This window comes from Xiphophorus hellerii, chromosome 3 (genome assembly GCF_003331165.1).
Source record: "Xiphophorus hellerii strain 12219 chromosome 3, Xiphophorus_hellerii-4.1, whole genome shotgun sequence".
Taxonomy (NCBI): Eukaryota; Metazoa; Chordata; class Actinopteri; order Cyprinodontiformes; family Poeciliidae; genus Xiphophorus; species Xiphophorus hellerii.
The window spans coordinates 31,246,445-31,271,843 of NC_045674.1; the positions used below are offsets into that span (position 1 = coordinate 31,246,445).

The following is a 25,399-nucleotide window of genomic DNA, read 5'->3' on the forward strand; positions in this document are numbered from 1 at the left end:
AACATTACATTTTGTCTAATGCCTTCATCACAATCATCAAGCAAGTATACACCAAATATATCAGTCAATACAGTTATTATTAATGAATAGCAGCTTTAATCAGGTGGGCTTTTAGCCTTGATTTAAAAAGTAACTTAGTGTTTCAGCACTAAGTTACTGAGTTACTAAGTTACTGAAACAGAAGCATAAAAACTGAACTCTGGTTCTGGTTCTGGTTCTGGAGATGCAGAGGAAGGTTGATCAACATCAGACCTTTAATGTGTTGTGATGTAAAGCCGTTCTGTGGTTTATAATCTTCTCTATTCTCTTAATAGAAGGACTTTAGAACTGGGGTGATGTGTTCTATCTTCCTGGTTATAATGAGAGCGTGAACAGTTCTCATTCTCAGAAAGTGATATATTTTCACTTGAGACACACAAACATCAGTTACCACGACAACCCTGGCAGTTTTCATTAGATGGGTCCTGAAAATGCAAGCAACATGCGGTTAGACGGACAAATTTCTCACACACAGTTGGCTGACTTCAGGACGAGACGTGTGTGCCAGTGCAAACGAAGCGAGGGAGTGAAGCACGGCGGGGAGTTTACAACAGATCTCTGTGAGCCGGGGGAGGCTGTGATTGGTCGACTCATGTTTCCTCACAGAGACAGAGTGTATGATGCTGATCGGCTACAGTCACCATAAGGAGAGCATTGGAGTTCATTCTCCACCCCTTATTCCTCCAAGTCTGTCCACTCTAAAACCAAGACAGATTTTATTTCCACGATCCCCCAACCAAACACACTGCCCACTTCTGCTCTAAATTCTGTTTCTTTTTGCAGTTTTCACCTCACCATGTGTTTATTGTACATCTAACATAATCATTGTCACAACTTACTATCAGGAAATAGTAAAATACACGACCTAGCAAACACAACGGTGTGAAAAAGTATTTACCTGCTTTCAGATTTCATGTTTAAGATCATCAAGACCAGATAACCTGAGCAAATTTCAAATATAGCTTTCAAATGAAGATTTAATTTATTAGAGCAATCCAAAGCAATCTGGCCCTCTGGTAAAGTGAAACTGCACAATTGTTAAATCATTAATAATTATTAAGTAGAGTTCAGTGTTTATAGGCACACACATGTCGACCTCCATAAATCACCTGAAAAGAACAGAAAGTTCTAAAAGCAACACACCAGGCCTCAATGTAAAGACTTCAAAGGATAGACGAGAAGCTAAGTTGTAGCTTTAGCATAGCATCTTACCTCAATGAGCTTATTCACATCAGTTTACAGTATTTTTCTCTGCAAGCTTTTGAGGAAAGAGATTCATTTAGCACAATTTGGAATAAGGCTGTGATATAATAAAACACGGAAAAACTGTAAAAGAGTTGCTTGAGTTTTCAGCAAAAAGTCAACTGATAAAGCATCCAAACTTCAGCACTAGAACTAGAAAACTCCTGAAAACTGGAGCTTTCTCCACAGACCTGACCTTAAACCTCATCATTGGTTCTTCATGTAATAAACTGTGCATCAGTGTGGCTTCTGTCATTATATCAGCAGCCAATAACAGCACTGTACACCTCTGCAGCTGAACCTGTTGACATAAGTATTTGACCACTTGGAGAGGTCAAGGGGTCACACTGAAGGCTGGAGAATTGAACAACCCCGATCTGATCAGTAAGTATGGATAAAGGATGGAACAGTGTCATCAGAGCAAATAATGCCAACCAATCCTTGATGCAGTAGAACACTGTAAAAGTTTACAGCTTTTATTCCAACAATCAAACACTGTATGAAACAGGAGCATAAAAAAATGACACTTCACAAATGTGACAGGGCTTGATGTTCTACCAGATGCACCTTATTTCATCTCGATTATATCCGTGTAAGCCGTGGATGACGAAGACGACCTGAGGTTTAGATATTCTTCCTGAAGCTCTGTTTCTCCTGTCGGCAGCTCGCTCCTTGCCGGTCTACGTGCCGACCTCCGGCTCCTGCAGGAACAGATGCTATGAGCTTGTGGAGGCCGAGCCCCCAAATTGTCGCTGTGACAACCTGTGTAAGACCTACAACAGCTGCTGCTCTGACTTCAACCAGCTCTGCCTCCGGACAGGTACGGCAACACAAACATGCCTTCATGCTAACCTGTGACACCTCAAGACCGTATCACTCCTGCATTGTTCCTCTCATCTCTCTGCTGGGACTTGCAGAGCCGCAGCAGCTCCTCAGTGATCCAGGTCAGATCACAGTCTGTCCTCATCACCTGGTATTTAAAGTTTCTAGTTTACACGGAAAGAGGAGTTGTTTTCCAATAGAAAGTTATCCTGGATGCTAGAGTACTTTGTAAAAAAGTAGAGTTAACAGAAGTATTAGCTACATAAAGCATCTTTTCATTGTGAAGTCTCACCAGTTAATGTCTGGTTTAATTATAGCCACATTGGGTGTGTCTCCATTGGTAATGTGTTCCTCACCATGTGGGGGTGAACATGGACAGGAACGAGGGGGGATGTGGAAATACGTACCATGAGCGTACAGGAGCTACAGTTGATGCTTTGATGATGTCATTTGTGTGTGTGTTGCGTTGAGTGGCCAGTTTCTCTGAAATCTCTCTGTATATTCTGGTCTTGCGAGTTGCCCAGTCCAGTTGATGCTGAAGGCTGTCTAAAAAGGTTTGAACCTTAAAGTTTGACCATGGAATTATCTATTTGCAGTTCACTGTCTCACCAACAGCTATGGTTCTTATTGCAGATTGAAAACGTTAGTTCAGACGTTGTCAGTGATGTAAATCCACCGGTCAATCAACAAAGGTGGTCTGCTGCCAATTACTTCTGAGCAACACCCAGCTAGGTCTGGCTTCTACCATATGAGATGGTTGCAACAAATGGGAGATGATTCTGAAACCACAGCTGAAATGATTCAGCCACAGTTTATGTCTGCTTATCCCTGCCAGGTCAGGTAATCTGGTTCTTGCCTCCAGGTCATGAGGTAAGAGGTGAGGCTCACCTGGGAAAGGTTGCCAGGGAAACATGGAGACACTGAAAAAACATTGAAACTGACAAAAGGGCAATTAAAGAGCGTAGTTTATCAGCATTCATGTCTTTATACTGTGGGAGGAACCAGAGCACCGACAGAAAACCCACATATGATCAGAGAAAATATGCAAACTGTACAGAAAGTACTGATACTTGCACCATGCAGCCTCCCCTCAGCAGAGCGATCATTAAAATCCATTTTAGTTTTCATGTCAGCCTTTATTAAAGCATGTAGCTGCTTTTCATCTTGATCTTCCAATACTGCACCATTTTATTTACGTGCATAAAAACCGGAGGCCCTTTTGTTTCGTCAGTCGTCCGTTTGAAGCAGGACTTACAGCATTTCTGATCGAAACATTTCCATTATTGAAAGACCATGATTTTCATGAAGCAGTGCATAAAGTCAGCAACAAATGAAACAGGGTTTGAAAGAGGAAGGTTTGTTCAGCATAGATGTAATCTCTAAATAGTTTTTAACATGAAAGAATTATTCATTACAGAAATAACAGAAAACTATCAAGCTGATGGTTCAGCTGCATGAGCTGGAAGAGCGAGCTGCACTTAATGATGCTGAAACAGGTTTGCTGTTTTTTCTCTCTCTCCCTCTGCAGTGTCAACATTTCCCCCCTGCTACTTCCAGCACTGGTGGTCTGATTTATGCTCCCTCCTTCAGCCTGGTGGTCTTTGGCTCACTGCTGATTGGCCACTTTAATCCTGAATGTGACTTAAAGCCATGATGCAATTTTCCCTGACAGTGTCACATCCCAAATAAAAGCTCTGTTCAAAAGGAAAACTGTTTAAGCCACAAAAGTCACCTTAGACCCCCAGCTGCCTGCCCACTGCCCAGCCTCACCGCCGCCACCCACTGTCACCGTGATGTCGTGCTTTTCACGATAATCTCTAAGATTAGTTAGAACTCCATAAGGATCGTTGAGTCAGCAGTTTTCCCTTCTTGCTTCCTGTTCCTCCTTGTGTACAGAGGGAGGTTATGAATGCAGCAAGGATCGATGCGGCGAGACCCGGAGTGAACAGCACGCCTGCCACTGCTCTGATGACTGCCTCGCCAGGGGAGACTGCTGCACCAACTACAGGAAGCTGTGCAGAGGTTTGGAGCGTCCACCTTACCTAAAAAACAACAAAACATGTTTTTAGATGATGATTAGACTTTGTCAGAGAAAACTGCACCAAACAACCTGAGCCTTTCTAAAAAAATCATTACTCCCTAAGCCTCTCTTGGCAGCAGCTGCTGTCAAGTCTGTGATCAGGATGTGCGATATATCGGCATCAGCGTCAACATCAATATCAACATCGGTATCGGCTGATGTTAGATATTTTTAAAGGGGCAATATTATGTGTTTTCCAAACACACAGAGCTATTTTATAGCACAATCAATAGATATGTTAAGTTCAGTTGTTATAAATACAGTATGTTATCTATATCAGATATGACTCCTTGTGGTTCTCTGGAATCCCAAAACCTCAGAAATGGCTTCATCACCCATTCCAGACTGATGGATGCCGGAGAATTTGTTTCTCTTCTGTTTTTTAACTTTTTTGATCAGGGCATGATGTGTTATTGTTAGAGATCTTATAGCCTACTTCATGTTGTTAGGCATGATCTGTTGAAGGGAATTCTTGGTTCTACTGGACTGATCAGACCTGGGTGTGGTTTGTAAAACCTACTCAGCTTTACACAAATGTAATCAATTATAGTTCATTCTTGATTTAACAACTTGATTGGACCCATTTCTCTTAAAGAAAGTTGAAAGCTTGTTAAATATTGATGTCACTCACTGAAATCATGAAGAAAAACAAATCAGATCAAGTGAATAAGAAATAAGAATAATAAGAAATATTTATTTGGGGAAAAAACAGTTTAAAAAGTGTTTGATGGGACAAACACCTGTTCCCTGCAATAGTTGCTTATCTTATTAAAGTTGAGGAATGTTTCGGCTTTCTGGAATGTGGCTGCTGCCTGGTTTCACCTCCCTTTTGGATCCCTTCAGGAGACACTTCCTGGGTGCAGGATGAATGTGAGGAAATCAGGAGCCCAGAGTGTCCTGCTGGGTATGTTAATATTTGAAACCTTCGCAGTGCTGAAGAGAGGAATGAGATTACAATAGCCTGACAAAGTTTTGCCCTTCACATTCCATGTTGGTCCATGTGCAGGTTTGCTCGTCCACCTCTCATCGTACTGTCTCTCGATGGGTTCAGAGCGTCTTACGTGAAGAGGGGGAACTCCATCATATCCAACATCGAAAAACTCCGTGAGTTAGCATCTTTTTTATTAGCTTCAATTAACATCTTCAAAATGAAGCATACAACACAGAAACAATGATTTCCTTCTATATTATGAAGTAGGGATGATATTGTCAGCACAACCAAATCCCTCTTAGCTGAATCAGCTGATCTTTGTTATGATTGTGCTGTGCAAGACTCTTCCCTTGATTGATGCTGGGAAATTTACTGGGAGACTAGATTACCTGCTTTCTACAAAAAAAAAAAAAAAAATCTGTCAGTTCTCTGCATTTTATTTATGTATTTATTCATTTTTATTATATTTTAATTGGTTGGTGGGCAACCAATTCCTACTAATAATTATTGTATAATGCATAAAAACAGTTACCTTTAAACAGAATTTTGTATTGTGTACATTGTGTTAAATCCATGGCTGACTGTTTATTAAATCAGAAAATTAAATTTTTTTATTATTTAGGAACATGTGGAACCCACGCTCCTTACATGAGGCCAGTTTATCCTTCCAAAACCTTCCCTAACCTCTATTCAATAGCAACAGTGAGTATGATTTCAGTTTATCCTTACAAATATTAATATCTGCACATCATACCTATATTAATCAAACCACTTATAAAAAAGAACAATCTGGACAAATCACTAATGCAGAATTACAGGCCGACCTCTGACCTCCCATTCATCAGCAAAGTTATTGAAAAAGTTGTGTGTAAACAATTAACTAGCTTCCTAACTATAACCAACCTCTTTGACTCCTTCCAGTCTGGTTTTCGTGCTCACCACAGCACAGACACCGCCCTCGTAAAAGTGTTCAATGACATCCATATAAATACGGACTGTGGCAGAACCACAGTGCTGGTTCTGTTGGACCTCAGTGCAGCTTTTGACACTGTTGACCATGACATATTACTGAATCGACTGGAGAGTTGGGTCAGACTCTCCGGTCCAGTGCTTAACTGGTTTGAATCTTACATAAAGAACAGGGATTTCTTTGTTTCAATTGAAAACTTTTCATCAAAGAGGTCAAAGGTCACATGTGGGGTACCCCAAGGTTCAATCCTAGGACCCCTTTTGTTCAATATTTATATGCTCCCACTAGCTCAGGTTATAACAGGAAATAATATTAGCTACCATAACTATGCAGATGACACACAGCTCTACATTACGATGTCACCAGGTGACTCAGAGCCCATCCAATCACTGAACAGATGTTTAGAACAGATAAATGTGTGGATGTGCCAAAACTTTCTCCAGCTGAACAGAAACAAAACTGAAGTTATTATTTTTGAACCTAAAGAGGAACGATCTAGAGTCAATGCACAGCTTCAGTTATTACAACTGAAAACCAGCGATCAGGCCCGAAACCTGGGAGTAGTGATGGACTCTGACCTGAACCTCCAGAGCCACATAAAGACAGTTACAAAGTCGGCCTTCTATCACCTGAAGAACATTTCCAGGATTGAAGGACTAATGTCTCAGCAAGATCTAGAGAAACTCATCCATGCGTTCATCTTCAGTCGTATTGATTATTGCAACAGCGTCTTCACAGGTCTGTCCAACAAATCAATCAAACAGCTGCAGCTGATCCAGAATGCTGCTGCTCGCGTTCTCACTAAAACCAGGAAGATAGAGCACATAACACCAGTTTTAAAGTCCCTCCACTGGCTCCCTGTAGCTCAAAGAATAGACTTTAAAATACTGTTGTTAGTTTACAAATCACTGAATGGCTTAGCACCACAATACATTAAAGATCTGCTGTTGTTGTATGAACCTTCCAGACCTCTCAGGTCTTCCGGTTCTGGTCTGCTCTGCATCCCCAGAACCAGAACCAAACGAGGAGAAGCAGCTTTCAGCATCTATGCACCACAAATTTGGAACAAACTTCCAGAAAACTGTAAAACAGCTGAAACACTGACTTCTTTTAAATCTCAACTAAAAACCCACCTGTTTAGGATTGTATTTGAAATGTAATCAATTACAAATTTATTGATGGAACTTGACTTAATGTTGCGTTTTGATTATTGATTCTATGTTGCTTTGTGTTTCTGTGTTTGTAATGATGTAAAGCACTTTGAAATGCCTTGCTGCTGAAATGTGCTATACAAATAAAATTTGATTGATTAATTGATTGATTAATACTTAGTTGGTTTTTAAATAAGTAAATAAAACAGCTGGTATGACTCATATATGACCAATGGTTTCATTTAAGGGTCTCTATCCAGAGTCTCATGGCATCGTTGGAAACTCCATGTATGACCCAACATTTAATGCAACATTCAACCTGAGGAGCAGAGAAAAGCTGAACCACCGCTGGTGGGGAGGACAACCAGTAAGTCCCTGCAGAGGCCCAGCATTTGTCTGGGCCTCTAACAACAACACATCATCACATTTGTAAAGATGTATAAAGATAGCAGATGGCACTTAATGGTTGTTATGGTAACACTTTGCTACTGTTCTGTAGCAGTGGTCATCCTGTGCGCTGGATTTATGGTTCCCCATCAGCAGCCAAAACAAATAGGCCTCTGTTCCGTGTTACATCATATTTACTCCCCAGGGAAACAGAAAGTTGTGGATTAGTAATTAGAAGTTGCTGATGAGATTAAACAAACAAACAAAAGAAATGCTTTTGTTACTTTGTTATATGAGATTTGTTTGTTTTCTCCACTCAATAAATGTCGTCAACTTAAAGCTTTGATGTTTCTCAGTTTTTCAGCTTGGTATTATAATTCTGTTTCTAATTTTCAGCTTTTTGCACACATTTATCGGGGGAGCCAATAAATGTGTCTGTAACGACTTGAAAAAAACGCTCTTTAAGAAAAAATAATGAACACAAATTTGGGAGAAATATAGATCTGAAAGAATAAATTATTCTAATAAAACAGTTATTAGCTTCAACTTAACACTTTTATATAAATTGAAACATCATAATAATTAACGGAGAGTTTCTTCGTTCAGATCTGGATCACTGCCCTCAAACAGGGACTGAAAGCTGCCAACTTCTTCTGGCCTGTGTAAGTTCACACATAAACACGTCACCACTGAGTTTTACATGGAGACATTCTCCATGTAAAAACAATCTTGTATGTATTTTCAAAGCTTACAGTTCCAGCAGAAATTTCAGATTATATTAATATCTAAAATGTTGTTCACAGGCTGTCGATGGTTTTGTTTCATATCTAGCCGCTAGTGGTTAATGAAAACACTGCACATCCACTTTCATCTCTTAGCAAATCTGTTATTTGTCTAAATAAGAAAATCTTCACCACATTCTGTCAATTAGGTTTTACTTGATGATTTTCACCAGGGCTGAACAATATATTGCAGATATTTAGTTATTGCAATATTAGTTTGTGCAATATTCAGATTGCCAAGCACTGTTAGGAGTGCAATAATTGTTGGCTAATATATTCACTAGCATGTTGAACTTGCATTTTACACCTGAATGTGATCTTAGCTTGTTGGACAGAGACTTATGGCTGCAGATGTTCACATTGAACACTAATGATATTACCCACAATGCTAAAGGTCATACAGTGATGGATGACCAGATGAGGAAGAAAATAAGCACATATCACAATTGTTATCATCTTGGCACTATTTTCTAAAATTGTGCAGCTCTAATTTTTACATCCTTCAACAGATTTTACATTAAAATGATGAAATGACAGACTGTAGATTTCTCACCACATAATTCCTAATTTGTCACAGTGCTCCAACAGTGCAGTGATCCAAAACACTCATAAAAAAGCAGAACCTTCTGGATTGGCCCTGACCTCAAACCTAAAATGTTTTTGGACTGCAATTAAAAACCCGGTCCATAACAGGAAGCCAATCAGTTTATAAGAAGTCCAACAATTCTATCAGGAATAATGTTCAAATATCCAAAAACCCAAGCAGATATTTATCTTTTCAAATACACTGCCAGACTAATGCCTTGTTGGCGGCTACAAAAAGCAAAACGTTGAGGACTGATGGTTGACAGCTGGAGACTGTATGAGAGCCAGGAACTTGGCCGTGGTCCTCATCACTTCACAGAGGCAGCTTTGGCCTGAAAGCCGGAACGCTCCAAGTTAGGATCGTTCAAGCCTTTTGTGGCATAGTGGCATTTTATAGCACAGTCAAGTAACTATGTTACCTTCATTTGCTTAAAAATGCTAATGATATCAAATATGATTTAAAAGAAATTTGTCTAAATTGGTGTAAAATTAGAAAGAGCAGGAGTTAAAAAATTTCTGCTCTTTCTGAAACTCCACTTTCAGGAAGTCATCACAACATGGCTCCTCTCTTAACCCTTTAACACTGTTTTTTCCTGTGTGTGCTGCATACATCCTCATACTAGCTTTCTGCTGCGCTACAGCTAGCTACCCACAATGTGGTAGCTAGCGTGGGTAGCTAGCTGAGTGCATGACTGAGAGCATTCATGCATTCTGTCATAAATGCTTAGACTAGTTAGAATGGTCACTGATGATAGCACTTTTTCTGTAACGTGATGTTTCTTCACTTTGCAAAACTTTTGATTTTGAAGACATTAATAAATACATTTCTTCTGACATATTCTTTTGTTTTACTGCCATTTAACACTTAGAAATAATTTTGGTGAGTCTAACAAGAAAAGTTAGGTCTGATTTAACTTCAGAAAGTGAGAAAAAAAAAACATACATGTGTGGTAGACCACAAAATATAGTCACTTTTATTGTCCCATTTTAGAAAATACTTTTCAGTTTGAGAAAATCAGCTGAGTGAATTCATCCCTTCTCTTGAACAAACATCAGAAAAAGTGTGAACTTTTATTTGGATCAGGATTTTTTTCCCTTCAAAGTTGAAAATGATGTAAAATGTAATTATTAAAAAATGTTTTGTTTGTCCTAAATGTTGCCCCCTCATAGCTTTAGTATTAATATCAGAATGTGGAGGCTTTAACAGCAGAAGGTGTTCCTGTTTGTAGGGCCATTCCTTTGGAGAGGAGGATCCTGACTTTGCTGCAGTGGCTCCATCTTCCTGAAGGAGAGAGGTGATCACACATTCACACATATGTTGTCTCTGGTTGTACTTTCCTCTCACTGAAACAAACCTAGTTTGGATTTTTGTCCTGTCTTTGCTTTTCAGTCTCTCTCAGGTGTTACTGATCATCAGTCAACCTATTCCTATGTAAAAAAGTAATCACTCTCTAAACCTCACAGTGTTACTCCAGTTCGTCCTTAACAAGAACTAGTTTTAATTCAGTTCAGTCAGATCAATTTGAATTTGTTCATGTTCAAAGTTCCCCACTTACACATTCCAAGTTCAAAACGACATTCTGAACTAGTTCTTGGTCATTTATCTTTCTGGAATAAGGTTTAGAAATGTGTCTTGGTCATGACGTCCAATGTGTTATCCTGTTGCCTAGAATCTGCTTTATTCTCTCCTGTTGTCTTTGATCACATAAACTGTATTTTATGACAGAATATCCAAAACAAAACAGCTGCTCTCTTTCAGAGACTTTAATAATTTCATCAACAGAAAGGAAAAGCATCCATTCAGAGTATGTTTGTGGCTGCTGCTTGTCTGTTCATCTTTGCTCCATTCTCTGCCCATTAACACAAGAATCTTTCATGTTGGAGCATTTTCCAACATGAAGCATGTTGGAAAATGGTGTTGGTTATACACATCTCCTAGTAGAATTGAAGTCCAGACTTTTACTATTCCACTCCAAATCTCTCATTTGGTTGTTTTTCTTTGTGACTTTGTTTCCCAACTGTTCTTGAATTTCTTTCGGTGATATCATGAGTTCTACATAAGTAATTTATTGTTTCTTTAGATTTGGCCGTAATCAGGCCTGGGCTAAGGGTTTGGTGAAATTAAACAAAAACATAAATCATATTTGTAGTTACTGACCAGTTAATTTGGTCAATAACTTCTTCACATAGAGCCCGGTTGGTTTGGAGAAGTTTTTTTTCCCTTTGATGAATGAAATCATTATTTGAAAACAGTTCTTTAGCATATCTGACACATAGCCGATCTTCTGCTCAGGATTAGAGCCACTTCTATGCTAATAGTATTAACTTTGCATTGGACACCACAGGTTCAGCTAACATCCATTTCACCTGTATTCTGTTTCAGGCCCTATGTTTATGCCATGCACTCTGAGCAACCAGACGCTTATGGACACAAAATGGGCCCAATGAGTGCAGACGTGAGTACGTTTGTTCCAGGAGATTCTGATCCTGAGTGGGTTTGGTCACTCACGGCTTCCTTTATCCTCTTCCAGCTTAACAATCCTCTGAGGGTGGTTGATCGGATTGTGGGCCAGCTGATGGACGGACTCAAGCAGATGAAACTGCACCGATGTGTCAACATCATCCTGGTGGGAGACCACGGTACAGACCCTGGCTCTGAGTCCAAACTCTCATCTGAAATTCTGATTGTTCATCTTTTTATTTATGACTTTAGCTGAAGAGCTTCTAATGTGATCAACTGAAAAACATCTATTTGAGATGCCTGCTTGGCATTTATAGCCAAGCAGGGGTATCCAAGTGTTGTTTGAGGTGTTTTTTTCTATGACTAATAGCCCAGTAGACACGGTACGGTTGGGTTACCACATTGAAACCGGAGCATTTGACTTGGTCCCCAGAGAGCCAAGCTTGTCCTGTCTGTCTTCTGAACTCCCACTTCTTCTCAGCAGCTCATGATGTTTTCAGCTTCGTGTGGCACTACTCTACTGTACGGTTCAGCTCCACAGCCTCCATTTTCCTGATTAGCTTGAAATTACCAGCAGCTAACCTGACGATGTTTCTGTCACAGCTTTTAACTCATAATGCGGATGGCTATGCAAGCCTTTGTTTTGGTTGTGTTTACCCACAAGGTTCTGTGGCTTATTCTGCTCCCTGCATTTAGTTTACTTGAATAGGACCGAGACCTGTATATTTAGGTGGACCAGAGTTCAAGCGTACATTAAGATCAACCCAACTGACCTGGACTTTCTGAGCAAACGGCCCAGAATTCAATTCAACAGGGCTGGTCTAAATGCACCTGCCAGTACTGCCAAACTTTCTTTATATCAAAAGTTTACCTTCACTGCAGTTTACATTGCTGGGGGAATAATTGGGGTTCATCGTGGTCACTTCCAGGGAACTGGGTATATTACAGACAAAGTAACAGCTTTCTGGATCATCAAGTGCACCAAGTTGAGATTCACATTGTAGAGATTAATCTGTAGGACATCGAAAGGCATTGACTAAATTCCTGATAAGTTGTCCTCTCTGATCAATCTTCTGATCAATCTTCCATCTGATTGGGAGGTCATTTCTCCAGAAATGATTTTTAATTTCTGGAGAAGTGAAAAATCATTTCTCCAGAAATGATTTTTAATTTCTGGAGAAGTGAAAAATCATTTCTCCAGAGAAGAAGAAATGAACTGCCATGGATTGGGTTTGTGTCTCCAGGAAAGCAGCAGGCTTCCTCCTACTTCTGCCCATGAATATAAAGAATGGGAACAAAATGTTTTCCAAGGAACAACTTAGTCATGATCGGTGGATTTTCCAGCATGATGGAGCTCAGTGTCACATGGCTGAAGTTATAACAGAGTGTCTCAAAGGTTGAAAATTTGGATCTGTGGTGTGGAAACTCCATAAATCCAATAATCAGTGGAAACTTAATAAATCTTGTGTAGGAGAAACACAAGACAACAAACTGGAGCCACGTCCAAGAACTCAAGACCAGAACGGATCGTCATCAGTCAGGAGTTTGGTGCAGATGATGATATCCAACAATTCCAGAAGTTAACAATGATTGGTAGAATAAAGTGGGCCAGCCAATAGGAGAATCAGTCTGTCAGTCAATCGACTGAGTAGGATGAACTCCAGCCTACAAAGTTTTCCAGAAATGTAAAGCAAGAATCCAATTAGATGTTTTCCCTCATTGAAAAGTTTGTATCCTTCAGAGTTTCACACCTGCCTTCTCCTCCTGCGATGTTTCAGGTATGGAAGAAGCTCACTGTGATCACACAGAGTTCCTCAGCAACTACTTGACCACTGTTGATGACATCATCCTCGTCCCTGGGTCTCTTGGCAGAATACGCTCCAGATATCCCAGCAACCTCAAATGTGAGTGAAAAGTTCTGTTCTCTCTGCTTTAAAGAAATAAAACCAAACAAGAATTGCTGTAAGTAACTGATAGATTAGGGATCTTTTCCTATCTTGTTTTATCTGAAATGCTGATGATGATGATGATGCTTAAAGAACCTGTGATGAAGAAAAGCAACTCTCTGAATTCTTCCTGCAATGTGCTTCAGATGCAATGAGGAGCCGAGGAACAAACAGGCTCACTGACTGAGCAAGGACTAAAGGAAATAGTCCTGCCCTGATCTCTGACTGTACATTCAGGCATCAGCAGAAACATTGTACCATTTTTCAGCGGATTTGTCTCGTTCCATTTATCTCAGCGGCTTCGGGTCGGCCTACCCCCATCATGCCGTCACTGAGCCTAAATCATAAAGGCACAAGAAATAACTTCTCAAACTGTATTTAAAGGAAAAGTGCCAGTATTTTTCCACATAATGCCTTACAAAAAAACAAGTATCCATTTAAGGTCTTTTTAGAACATATGATGGACTTCGCAACCAACCAAGCAGTTTAGAATGAAAGGATGTAAAGATGAAGCCAACATTTCAAACTTACTCTTCTCATCTCCATTTCTCAGAAACTCCAACAACTTGTGTGATCATATGTTTTCTTTTTTCAGATGACCCCAAGGCTGTTGTTGCAAATCTAACAGTGAGTAAAATATTTGTTCAGAATATGAAGGTCTGAAATGAGGAAGTGGAAATGCATGTAATTTGATTTCTTCTTCGACATGTGATAATGCGTCATCTAAATGATTTCTTCAACAGTGTAAGAAAGCAGAGCAGCACTTTAAGCCGTACCTGAAGCAGCACCTGCCTAAGAGACTGCACTATGCCAACAATCGGCGTATTGAAGACATCCACCTGCTGGTGGAGAGGAAGTGGCATGTGGCCAGGTACGGTGGCAGAACTACTGCAGCAGCTGCACTTGATATTAAGTCTTAACTTTACTATTAGTAAAGTCTTAATTTACATGCACAAAAACAATAGTCCTGAAGATTGTTTTACATGATGTACTGCAGGGTGCAAACTTTTTGTCACCTAAGTTAAATTCATCAAATCAAAATTAATCGTGGTTCCAAAATAATGGGTTTATTTTTTTAACAAAACACCACCTCACCTTAAATTCTTTAAGTGGTTGCTGTACCATATTAAAGTCAGTTATGTAAAATATATATCAAATATTAGTCAACCTTTTTTTCTTAAACAACCTGCTGCTTCAATAAATAAAAACCCTGCTGTGACTGCCTTCCACATATTAACAGTAGGAGTAATGAAAGCCCCAAATATGTGAAATAATGGAGAAGCTGAGATGTTAATGGTGCACTAAGGTAAAATAGCTTAGTGCTAGATTACCTTAATCTAGTTTAAGATAAACTAAACTAGATTAAACTAAATTAAGCTATGCAAAGCTAAACTGAACCGAATTAAGTTCACTAAGCTATGCTAAACTAAACTAAGCTATGCTAAACTAAGCTATGCTAAACTAAGCTATTGCTAAATTAGCGTTGCTAAGCCAAACTAAGCCAGCCTAACCAAAGCTAAACTAAGACAGATTACCTAAACTAAACCAAACTAAACTAAGCTAAGCTAAACTGAACTGAATTAAGTTAACTAAACTACGCTAACCCTAAGTAAACTAAAATAAACTGAACTCATGTGAAGTGAACTGAGGGGAGCTGAGCTGAACTGAGTCTGGTGATGTTGACCTGTAGGTTTCCACACAGCACCCAGCCACCCCAGCAGACGGTGTAAAGCCAGCACCACAGCTACCTTTACTGGTCTTGGTTGTTGACATTCTGTCTGTTGGTTTCCCCCACTGAAGTGCACAACCATAAATAAATCTTTATGGTTTCTGTGTAGCTCCCTTCCACAGACGGGCTAATCGTTGGCACCAGGGCTGTGAGCAGAGTGTTAGACCATTTGCACCCCCCACCACACACACAGATACACAAACACACACCCCCACCCCCACACCCACCCACGCCCATGCACACACACGCAACCCCCCCCCCCCCCCCCCCCCCCCCGCCCCCCGAACCCTCCCACACACGCACACCCCAGCAAGCATGCACACATACACACAGAACTCCAAATGTTCTCACGTCATAAAATGCTTTCAGTTACTCGGTTACATTTTTTACATGCTTGTGGCTTTACTAATTTGAAATGCAAACCTATGCTTAAGCTGATATGCATTAGGATGTTTAACTGGAAGTTACTAATAAATGAAGTATTTCTTTCTTTAGAGTAAATCGCTTTTTGTCAAAGTTGAAAAACTTTACGCGTTTGTACTGAGTGAGTTGAATGATCTGAGTTATGCTTCACTAGAACTTTAGTCACAGATTGTGTGAGGAATTTAAAGCCACTGTAACAATAACGTGATACTGATCTCATCCAAACCGGACTTCAGGAAAGTCCCAGTGGGGAGGAAACACTGTGGATTCTTAGGCGACCATGGATATGACAATAAGATCAACAGCATGCAGGTATTTCACATCTTACATCCACTATATGAGCAGCAGACAGACGCTATGCCAGAACAATGTTAACAAGCCAACAATGTTAGCATATGTATTACAAATTATTCTAAAGTTTCGATTAAGTAGAAAACATTTTCTACAGCAACAATTATATAAAAATAAAACCTACTGGTGCACAAAGTATTAAAAAAGCAGGGCATATTTTCTTTATTTATTCTTTTTGATCATATGACCAGTCTCACCCTTCTATTTCAGACTATTTTCTTGGGCTATGGACCTTCATTTAAATTCAAGACCAAAGTTCCAGCCTTTGAAAACATTGAGCTGTATAACGTCATGTGTGGTAAGGCCCGTTTCTGAATTTGTTTGAGTTCAAAACTGAGCGCATGTGTTTGATTTGAAACTATTCCTGCAACTGGAAGGCTTCATTCAGACAAACAGTCACAGAGCTTCCATCATGAATGGTTCAGTGAGGAGTAGTCACATCTAAAGGAGGTATTACAGGGAATGTGTTAGGGCTATAAGTAACAGGCAGTCCCCAGATTGTCTGACAGTGAGTGGAAGATTCTGTGTGAACACATTGGACAACATGGTGGTCTTATAGTGCAATCCTGTGACATATAGAGGTCATAGTGCTCAGAATTATGTCCAGATGAAATCATCGTGTGTATAGCTTGGTGTTCAACCTTCTCTGTGTTTAGCTTATTTAGATTTAGTTATTTTTGTGACGTAGTTTGTAAATATATTTTTTAAATTAGCTTCTTAAATTAAAACTATATATAAAGTCAGAAAAAACTATTTGTTTGTGTTTTTTTATTTTTATGTATAAAACTGTGTGAATGTTTATGCCTTGTGTTGTTAGTGTTATGGGACTTCAGCTGGAAACTAGCATTTCGCTAAATCCGGCATATTTCTGACAACATTGTTGTACATTCATTAACAGGCACCTTACGCTTTAACATCAATCGATCGATCAATCAATCGATCAATCAATCAATCAATCAATCAATCAATCAATCAATCAATCAATCAATCAATCAATCAATCAATCAATCAATCAATCTCTGATTTATCCCAACCTCAGATCTCCTGGGTCTAAAACCGGCTCCAAACAATGGAACTCATGGCAGTCTGAACCACCTGCTGAGAAGTCCAACTTTTAGACCCACCATGCCAGAGGAGGTGTCCAGGCCGACGGCCTCCAACCTCGTTCCTATGGCAACAGATGACTTGGGCTGCAACTGCGATGAAAAGGTCAGCCCTGTTAGACTGCTGAGAGGAATGCCTGGTTTTAGCTTTACTGAATTCCACAGGTACAGTGGAGGACCAGCGCAAGCAGACTGAAAACCTTCTGATACAAAGCATCAACAGCATGAGAGATTTGAAGGCTGTTTGATAATACAAATACAATGGAAAAGTCTTCACACTCTGTTAGGATGCTTGCGTTTTGGCCTGGAAAAAAGGAGAACATGGCAAATAATTTCCTAACTTTTTATAAACTTCAACTGTAAAACAAACCAGTTTGTTTGGAAGCAAAATAGAGAATAGCTAAGTGCACAGACTTAAAATAAGAACGTTTCAGAACATTTTGATGACCTTTTAGCATTTAGTCATGTTGAGAAATTACAATAACTGATAAAAAAATTACAGTCAAAAGTACAGACAAATTGTACTTAATTACAGTAAAGTGGGTAATTGTAACCAGTTACTTTCCACCCCTGCTTTTAGGTGTCTGCTGAAAGGCTGAAGGTGAAGAGAGATTTTCTTTTTTCATTAACGGTGAGCCCAAACATCCATCCAGATCCACAAAAGAATGGCTTCAGCATAAGGTTTGGAGTAAGGAACTACAGCTAACAGAAAAGCTTGGGAGAACTCCAGCTTTTGCTTTAACAGAAGTACAGCCAGGAGGAAGGTCTTAGCCAGGGCCAGTTCTAGCTTTGTGGAGGCCCTAAGGGAGATACGGTATGGGGGCCAATAGTTTATCAATAGAATCTGAATAATCAGGTCTGGAGTCAGTCAGTTATTCCCATGGCAGCACAGACTGTTCATTCACATGTGACATCATTTTGTATAAAAGCTTTCATGAAGCAGCGCTAAAGCTGAGTTATGACAAATTCTGGCTGACTAAGTAACAACTATCCAACACCAGCTAGCATAACAAATAATCATGCTAACAAAATAAAGTGACAATAAGATGACATTTTTTTCAGTTTAAATATCCTAAATATGATTTATTTTTAAATGATTTACTTTTTATTGACTTGTAAAATGATCATCTGCATGAGCCTGTGTCCTCCACAGTCACCTGTACTTGTCTGACATGTTCAAAACATTCTGCACTGGGTTGCTTTACGTCTTCCTGTAAAACTGAAATAATCTTGTTACATTCTTGCCTTCTGCAGCAGAGCTGGAGTCATTTCACCTTCAGTTCACACTGTTTTGTTGCAAACAAATGCACAGGCTACCATTTCATATTCTCTTTTGCATATGAAATGTGTTTTCCAGTCCACTGGTTTGTTCTGTGGTGAATGAGACTCAGTTCTGCACTGTTTCACTGTGTTTCTTATTCCCTGTAGATCTCTGGCAAGAGATTGTTTCAATCTCCAATCTTTTTGCAGTTGCGTGTAAAAAGTAGGGGCCAGAGAGGTTTGAAAGTGACCCTTGTACGAGGCTATAACCTGGAGTCACTCTGGCTCTGTCTCTTACAGAACAAAGTGGAGGAGCTAAACCGGCGATTGAGGCAAGCTATTGATGGTCAGTTTGTCATGAGATTTGCAAATACAATTTGTCAAAACAGTGAATGCACTTCTTGAACTTTTTTACATTTCACCACACTAAAAAACAGTCTGCAGCTATGATGCATTTTAATATTTTATATGGCACACCAACACAAAGTAGAATATAGCAGTGAAGTGAAAGGAAAGGAGAATGATTCACAGTTCCAGGGTTTTCTTTAACAAATAAAAATCTAAAAGGGAGGCCTGCCCCTGAATTTAGACAATACTTTGTGAAGCTCCCTTGGCTGCAGGTTATTTTCTGTCTCTACCAGTTTTCACACTCTATAGTCTGAGGTTTTGCCTGTTCTTTGATTGGATGGAGAGCCTCTGTACAAACATGTTCAAGTTTTTTTTACAGATTCTCAGTTGAATTTAAAAATGCTTATTTTAAAAGTTCAAACACCAAGTATTCCTTAATGTGCATTAATGCATGCAGTGGAAGCCATCTTGGGACTGTGTTTTTACTGCTTGAGGTACAGCCAATCACCACCCAGAAAAATGAATGGGGCTCCAGGATTGGCTAGTTCAGCTGCCTGAGCTGCACTTACTTTCAAATATTTTAGATATGCTTTACAAAAAAATCACTGAATGGGTGGATGTTCCACAAATAATTTAGCAACATTTCACAGAAAAATTCACTCATGTCAATCTATGAATAGGCGAGGGTCAGTTGTAGACCAAAACGTTCAGTTTGGTTTAATCTGACAGAAACACTTCTTTAATATGATTGTTGTGTCCACCACATATCAAACTGCCCCTCTTCCATAAAGACGAGATTTATAGAGTGCACATTTATGTTTTTTTTAATTAATATTCTTTACTTTTGAAGCATTGAGATTACAAGAGTTTGATTCTACCTCAAGGTCACAGTTCCAGTTCCAGTCTGATCGATTACAAAATTCCTTCTCTTTAACATTTACAACAACAAAACAAAACTAAATGAAAACAGAACACAAAGAGGAAACAATACATTATTACAGTATTTTAAAAAGACATTACTTTTATATAAGAAATTATACAGCACATAGACACTTCCTGAAAGATGAATCGTCTCTTTTAATTAATTCTTATCAATCCAATATTCGTGCATGTTGTGTTTGGTTAACATAGGACACCCATTCAGCTGAAGACGGATTGAGAATGTAAATCTTTCCATCTGATAGATTTCATTATCACACTCTGTCTGTTCTCCTACAGTGGGAGGTTCAGGGTGCAGCCAGCGTCTGGTGACCGATTTTTTGTACTGACTGTAATTAATATCTGATACAGATATTTTGCATTTACAGGTAGAAATTTTGTTAGCTGGAATAAAGGTGGTGAATTTAAAAGGTATTCTTACAATAAAGATATTTTCAATATTTCTGTGTATTTCTGTCCAGTATTGTCTTACAACTGTACAGTCCCAAAATAATTGTCAGCAACATCTAAGATTTAAAAAAAAAATAAATAAAATAAATATTTTGAGAATCATGTATCATTTTCCCTCCACTTCATAATAATTCATTTATTTCTGTTGGTGTGTCAAATGTATGGAAGCCAAGCTGCCATGAGAAAAAAATAAAAGTTCAAAAGTTGAAAGTTATATTTACAATAACAAAAGCAGTAATTATGAGAAAGGTCACACTGTTTCTGTAGTATTTCATAATCATGACTCTGTTCACACCTGGCAGTCTAACCCATATAAATGGACCTTGTTACATTGGTGCCTCTCTGTGCCGTGTTCCTCTGTGTGCTCCGTCCCTCAGACAGCAGGAACCTGCCGTACGGCCGACCTGCTGTCCTCTTCCGTGCCAAATACACCATCCTACATCACAGCGACTACATCAGCAGCTACAGTGAAACCCTGTTCATGCCCCTCTGGACATCCTACAGCGTCAGCAGACAGGTACCGCCCAGCCTGACCCCTCCTTTTGGACTGTCAAAGACACACTCTTTGCATGTACTATACACAAAAGTCTTTCTGTGAAACACTAAAGAGATCCAAGCAAACCTCTTGCTTCTTGCACCCCCTAGTGGTAAAAGTGGGATAACATTTTCTTTGTCCTTCCAGGTAGAGCTGTCTCCTCTGCCTGAGTCTCTGTCCAACTGTGTGAGACCGGACGCCAGAGTCCCACCGCCCTTCAGCCAGTCGTGTTCCAACTACAGAGCAGAGAAACATGTCACATATGCCTTCTTGTACCCGCCGCGTAAGTGAATATCCACTGCAGGCTTCCAAAAACACACTCAACCTCAGTGGACACCACCACACACTGCTAAAGTAATCATAATCACTTCATTTGGTCTTATTAGGATTTAAAGTCATGAATAATTGTGATTTGGACAGAAAATCATCAGTGGGATCAGTTGGAATATCTTGTGTGTGTTCACAGAGCTTTCCTCAAACCTGGAGAAAAAATACGATGCTGTCCTCATCACCAACACCGTGCCCATGTATCCTGCATTTAAGAGTAAGTTCTCACTTCATGAAATCCTGATGCATTCCTCATTTTAGGTTCAGAAGTTTTAACAATGTTTTTAATAATCATTTCCACCATTCACTCCCACGTCTGCCACGTCCTTCTCTCTGCCCACACTCCCACTCCCACTCAGGAATCTGGACTTACTTTCAGAAAGCTCTGGTGAAGAAATACGCCACTCAGAGGAACGGAGTGAACATTCTTGTTGGACCCATTTTTGACTACAATTATGATGGAGTCAGAGACTCGGCCGAGACAATCAGAGAGTAGGAGAATTCATTCGTTCGTTCATTCATTCATTCATTCATTCATTCATTCATTCATTCATTCATTCATGTGAATTGTCTGAATAGTTCATATCTGTGCAAAAGTCTTCAGTCATCTCTTATTTCCCTAAACTTTGCTTCTAATGAGTTTCTTTAATGCTTTCTGGCTGCGAGGTTTTAAACTAGGTTGATATAAAGCAATACATCAGTTTTATATTCAAACTATCCTATAGTTGATATAAATCTAAAGTGTAACAATTATTTTTTCAAAATTAGGATTAATATTTTTATGAAGCTGATGTAATGATCTATGAGCTACAGATTATGAGAAAATTATGAGAATCTAATCATCAAATGAAAGTTCAACATTAGTCGGTGAAATTGATATTTACTAGCCTCTACTAATTATAAATATAGGGAACAAAAGAAACAAATATAAGGACTAACAAAGAATCAGGACAATCTTGTAAATGAGATTTTTTAAAATCACAATTAGGTTTTCCTGGTTAAATGAAGGTTAAGTAAATAGACAGAAAAAATAAACAACTTGACCTCTGCTATTAAAAATATAGGGAACATTTCTGAAATAATAAATGAACATTCAGAATTTTATTCCAATAATGGACAAATCTCTAATGGTTATTTGGGGCTTACTGGACTCTCAGAAACCCCAAGGTTAAAACCTACATCTTAACTTTAATCCTAATCTAGCTCCACTGGATCCTAGGATGCACACATGTCCACCTTTAACTAATTACTGACATATAAAAATGTTTGCAAAGGCAAATGCCAGTTTTTGTGGCCTGCTGGACAGAGAACTGGTCCTCTGGGTCGGCTCACAGACGGCAAGACTCTGTCATCCTCGGCGGAGGTGTCAGGTCATGCGGCCCTTCTGAGTCTAACTAGATTCGATGAACTGCAGGCCCCAGCCCGGTTGGTTCCAAACCCAGGTTGGGTGTCTCTGCATTCGCCTTGAGGGCCCCCAGTCGGAGTGGAATCCTGAGAGCTGTGGTTCCATTGGGGCCGACCAGATGGGGATGTTTGCAGTCAACCATTGATTGGTGGGTTGGTATAAAGACAGGTTAGCTTCCATATCTCTCAATCAGAGACTGTGGCTGACCAAAGGGGGAATTCGCTGGGCTGAACAGGCAGGTTCGCAGCAGTAGAACAGGAAAGTGGACAAAGTCTTTTTAGAAGTTTACTCCAACTGATAAGTGAGTGGTGCTGAGAAAACTATTCTGCAAACCATCAGTTCTTAACCATCCGTCTGTCTTGGTTGGGTGGAGGAAGCGTCACCAACTAGCACTCAGTGGTGCTTCTCTCAGAAACTAAGAAATCAACTTTTAATTTTTTCTTGTGTAGATAGGCTTTTAGGTCTCACTTTTACCTCCACTTGTCCACATTAATCATCATAACAATATTTTGCCACAGTCAGAAAGAAGGAAGAGACTGAATGTAAGTTCAACCAAAAGGAAGGGAAACCAAGAAAAACCTTCATAAAGCCTTGGTACTGTTGATCCATAGTTTTTTATTAGATTATTAAAAGTGTGGCTCCTTGGAAGCAAAGTGTAAATGAACCATTAAAGCTGCAGTATGTAAATTTTATAAAAATTATATTTTTTCTACACATTTGTTTAAAGTATGAGACAGACAATCTGTGAAAAAATTGCGCTCCTCTGCCTTCTCCCAGTGCTCCCAGTTCAGTGAAACAAACAGTCAGAGGAAGGAGGCGGGTCTTAGCACTGTCCGTCGTCACCCTCCTTATGGCGCCGCTCATCCCCCCTCTCATTTCCCCACCACATTCCTCTCTGCTATGCTGCAGCTAGCATAGCAGGTCAGTTAGCATAGCCACTGATGACGGCAGATAAATGGTTTTTCTGTAATGGTAAGCTATTTTTCCAGCATCACCACATTTAGCAGCATGTACATGAGAATGATTGACAGCCCTCAGACCCACCTCCTGGCTCTTTTTGGTTGGGATCGGTGCATTTCTTCAAACGGCATTAGTAGCTCAGGGCGGACTGGAGGAGGTCCATTTTTTCATAGTTGAAATGTTTTGCACAGTACTCTAAATATGGTTTTTCCTTGTAGAATCATAAAGAACATTGATATATTTCTTAATGTCAGTTTAGATAGTATCTGCTGATTTCAAAATTGTAGATCAGCCATTGAAAAAAGACCATTTTTATTTGGACTTTGTTCTTCTTAAGCTGTTCATGTCAGACTCTCATAATTGGAGAAAGAATTGCTGATTCAGAGTCAGCAGACTCCTGACTAAAAAGTGAAATCTTTTCCAGCCATGTGAGTGGAGTCGTCCCCATCCCGACTCATTACTTCGTGGTCCTGACCAGCTGCCTGGACTTCACACAGCCTGCAGACTCGTGCAACGGTCCACTGAGCAGCGTCGCTTTCATCCTCCCACACCAACCCAACAACGACGAGACCTGCAACGTAAGAACCAATCACATTGCATGTACCTTTCACGTTCTGGTCCTACCTGTCCACACGGCTGTTTCTGAGAGCAGCGGACATGACTTTCTGTGTGTGACCCCAACCCAACAGAGCTCTGAGGATGAGTCCCGCTGGGTGGAGGACCTGATGAAGATGCACACGGCCCGGATCAGAGATGTGGAGCTGCTCACAGGCCTAGACCTGTTCCGGAGAACCAGCCGGAGCTACGCCGAGATCCTTTCCTTTAAAACATACATGCACACGTATGAGAGCGAGATCTGACCTCTGCTGACCTTTTCTGCAGATGTGGTGGAGGAATGTGGCACACGCTTCCATCTCTGTCTGTCTATGTACGGCTAGAACACCACTGAACTGTTCCAAAACTGTACAAAAGTCTTCAATCATCCCTCATCTCACCTTCCTTTTGAGGACCCAGAAGATCATGTAGCCTTTCGGTTCCCTGAAGGACTTTCTAGAGTTGCAGAGATACAATTTTACATCCTCTTGGCACCTTAGTATAAACACCCTGCACTAAAAATCAGTTTGTTTGCATTTTTTCTTTTAAGCTACAAATTACACTCAAAACATCCCAGATTGAAAGGTATAATAATCATATTTTTGCACTTATGTGATTCCTTAGCAGGCGTTATGTTACACGTCAACCATCCAAAGATGGTTTAAAGGCTGCTGCCTCTGCACTTTGTTGCCCCTGTATCCCATCAGCTAAAGCTGGAGTCCAAAGAATCTTCTCTGCAGCAGCTCCAGGTTACTATACAGTCACACATATTTTGGTTTCTTTCAGAAATGTTGTTGCACAGTACATGAATATTCTAATTAGCTTAATGAAAATCATGTGGAATTTGTGTTAATAATCCATTCTCAATACCTGCTTAGTTCCTGCAGGGGTCTGTGTACTCCCCCTGCAGGTCACCAAGTAGACACACACACTCAAACCTTAGCACAATGAAGTCCCCTTAGAAGCTGTGAGATGAGTTGCAGTTCTACCACTTCATCAGGCTTAGAAAATAATCAACAGGCCAATATGGAATCACTCTGGCTGGAGATTATTGAATAAACCTGATCTGTATGCCACCCTTCATAAAAGCCATTGCTTTTAAATGCAATATAATGGTAATGATGTATCTGTGTTTGTGAGGTTGCGTGTGTGTGTGTGAGACAAATATAACATATCAGTCTGCAAATGTGGCTTGAATGTGTGTGTGGGTGTGTGTTGTGACTTTGATTTGTGCACAATTAAATTTGTTGATTATAATAAAAGTTTGATCAAAATCAGAATCTGTGAGTTCAATCTATTTGTCTGTACGTTTTCCGCCCCGTGAATTCAAATATCTAAACATTGTGAAGATGACTTGTTGAAGCCCGACCTGAACTTCAGAATGAAGGGGCTTTTGGTTACTTTGAATGTGTTGTGGGTTTTGGTACCGTACAGTGTGGTCTGGGTCTCTAACGACCTGTTGATCTACTGGGCTGTAGATCAGCACAGCCATCGCTCAAGCCCAAAGACAAGAAAGGTCTTCTTTTCCTATGGTTGCTTCATTTGACTGATCTTGTACGCAATGAGAACAAAAACAGAA

At 39.8% G+C, this 25,399-nt stretch overlaps 1 protein-coding gene across 6 annotated transcripts in view; it reads left to right on the forward strand.

The window, feature by feature from the left end:
• Nucleotides 1-25,097, forward strand: part of enpp2 (ectonucleotide pyrophosphatase/phosphodiesterase 2) — a 28,016-nt gene extending 2,919 nt beyond the window's left edge. Inside the window, exons 3-25 of one of the 6 annotated variants that reach the window (XM_032558872.1) lie at nt 1,946-2,101; nt 4,000-4,125; nt 5,027-5,087; nt 5,190-5,287; nt 5,737-5,816; nt 7,483-7,602; nt 8,229-8,284; nt 10,219-10,284; nt 11,373-11,629; nt 13,229-13,354; nt 13,992-14,023; nt 14,140-14,267; nt 15,785-15,860; nt 16,110-16,197; nt 16,939-17,108; nt 17,583-17,633; nt 18,563-18,608; nt 20,377-20,516; nt 20,682-20,817; nt 21,001-21,078; nt 21,221-21,353; nt 23,651-23,804; nt 23,916-25,097. In XM_032558872.1, the coding sequence (XP_032414763.1) occupies nt 1,946-2,101; nt 4,000-4,125; nt 5,027-5,087; nt 5,190-5,287; nt 5,737-5,816; nt 7,483-7,602; nt 8,229-8,284; nt 10,219-10,284; nt 11,373-11,629; nt 13,229-13,354; nt 13,992-14,023; nt 14,140-14,267; nt 15,785-15,860; nt 16,110-16,197; nt 16,939-17,108; nt 17,583-17,633; nt 18,563-18,608; nt 20,377-20,516; nt 20,682-20,817; nt 21,001-21,078; nt 21,221-21,353; nt 23,651-23,804; nt 23,916-24,086 (2,549 nt within the window). In that variant the 3' untranslated portion in view covers nt 24,087-25,097. Of the gene's footprint in view, nt 1-1,945; nt 2,102-3,999; nt 4,126-5,026; nt 5,088-5,189; nt 5,288-5,736; nt 5,817-7,482; nt 7,603-8,228; nt 8,285-10,218; nt 10,285-11,372; nt 11,630-13,228; nt 13,355-13,991; nt 14,024-14,139; nt 14,268-15,784; nt 15,861-16,109; nt 16,198-16,938; nt 17,109-17,582; nt 17,634-18,472; nt 18,609-20,376; nt 20,517-20,681; nt 20,818-21,000; nt 21,079-21,220; nt 21,354-23,650; nt 23,805-23,915 lie in introns of those variants that run through there. The other 5 variants (XM_032558875.1, XM_032558873.1, XM_032558871.1 and 2 more) reach the window with 5 other exon arrangements.
• Nucleotides 25,098-25,399: the final 302 nt, after the last annotated feature.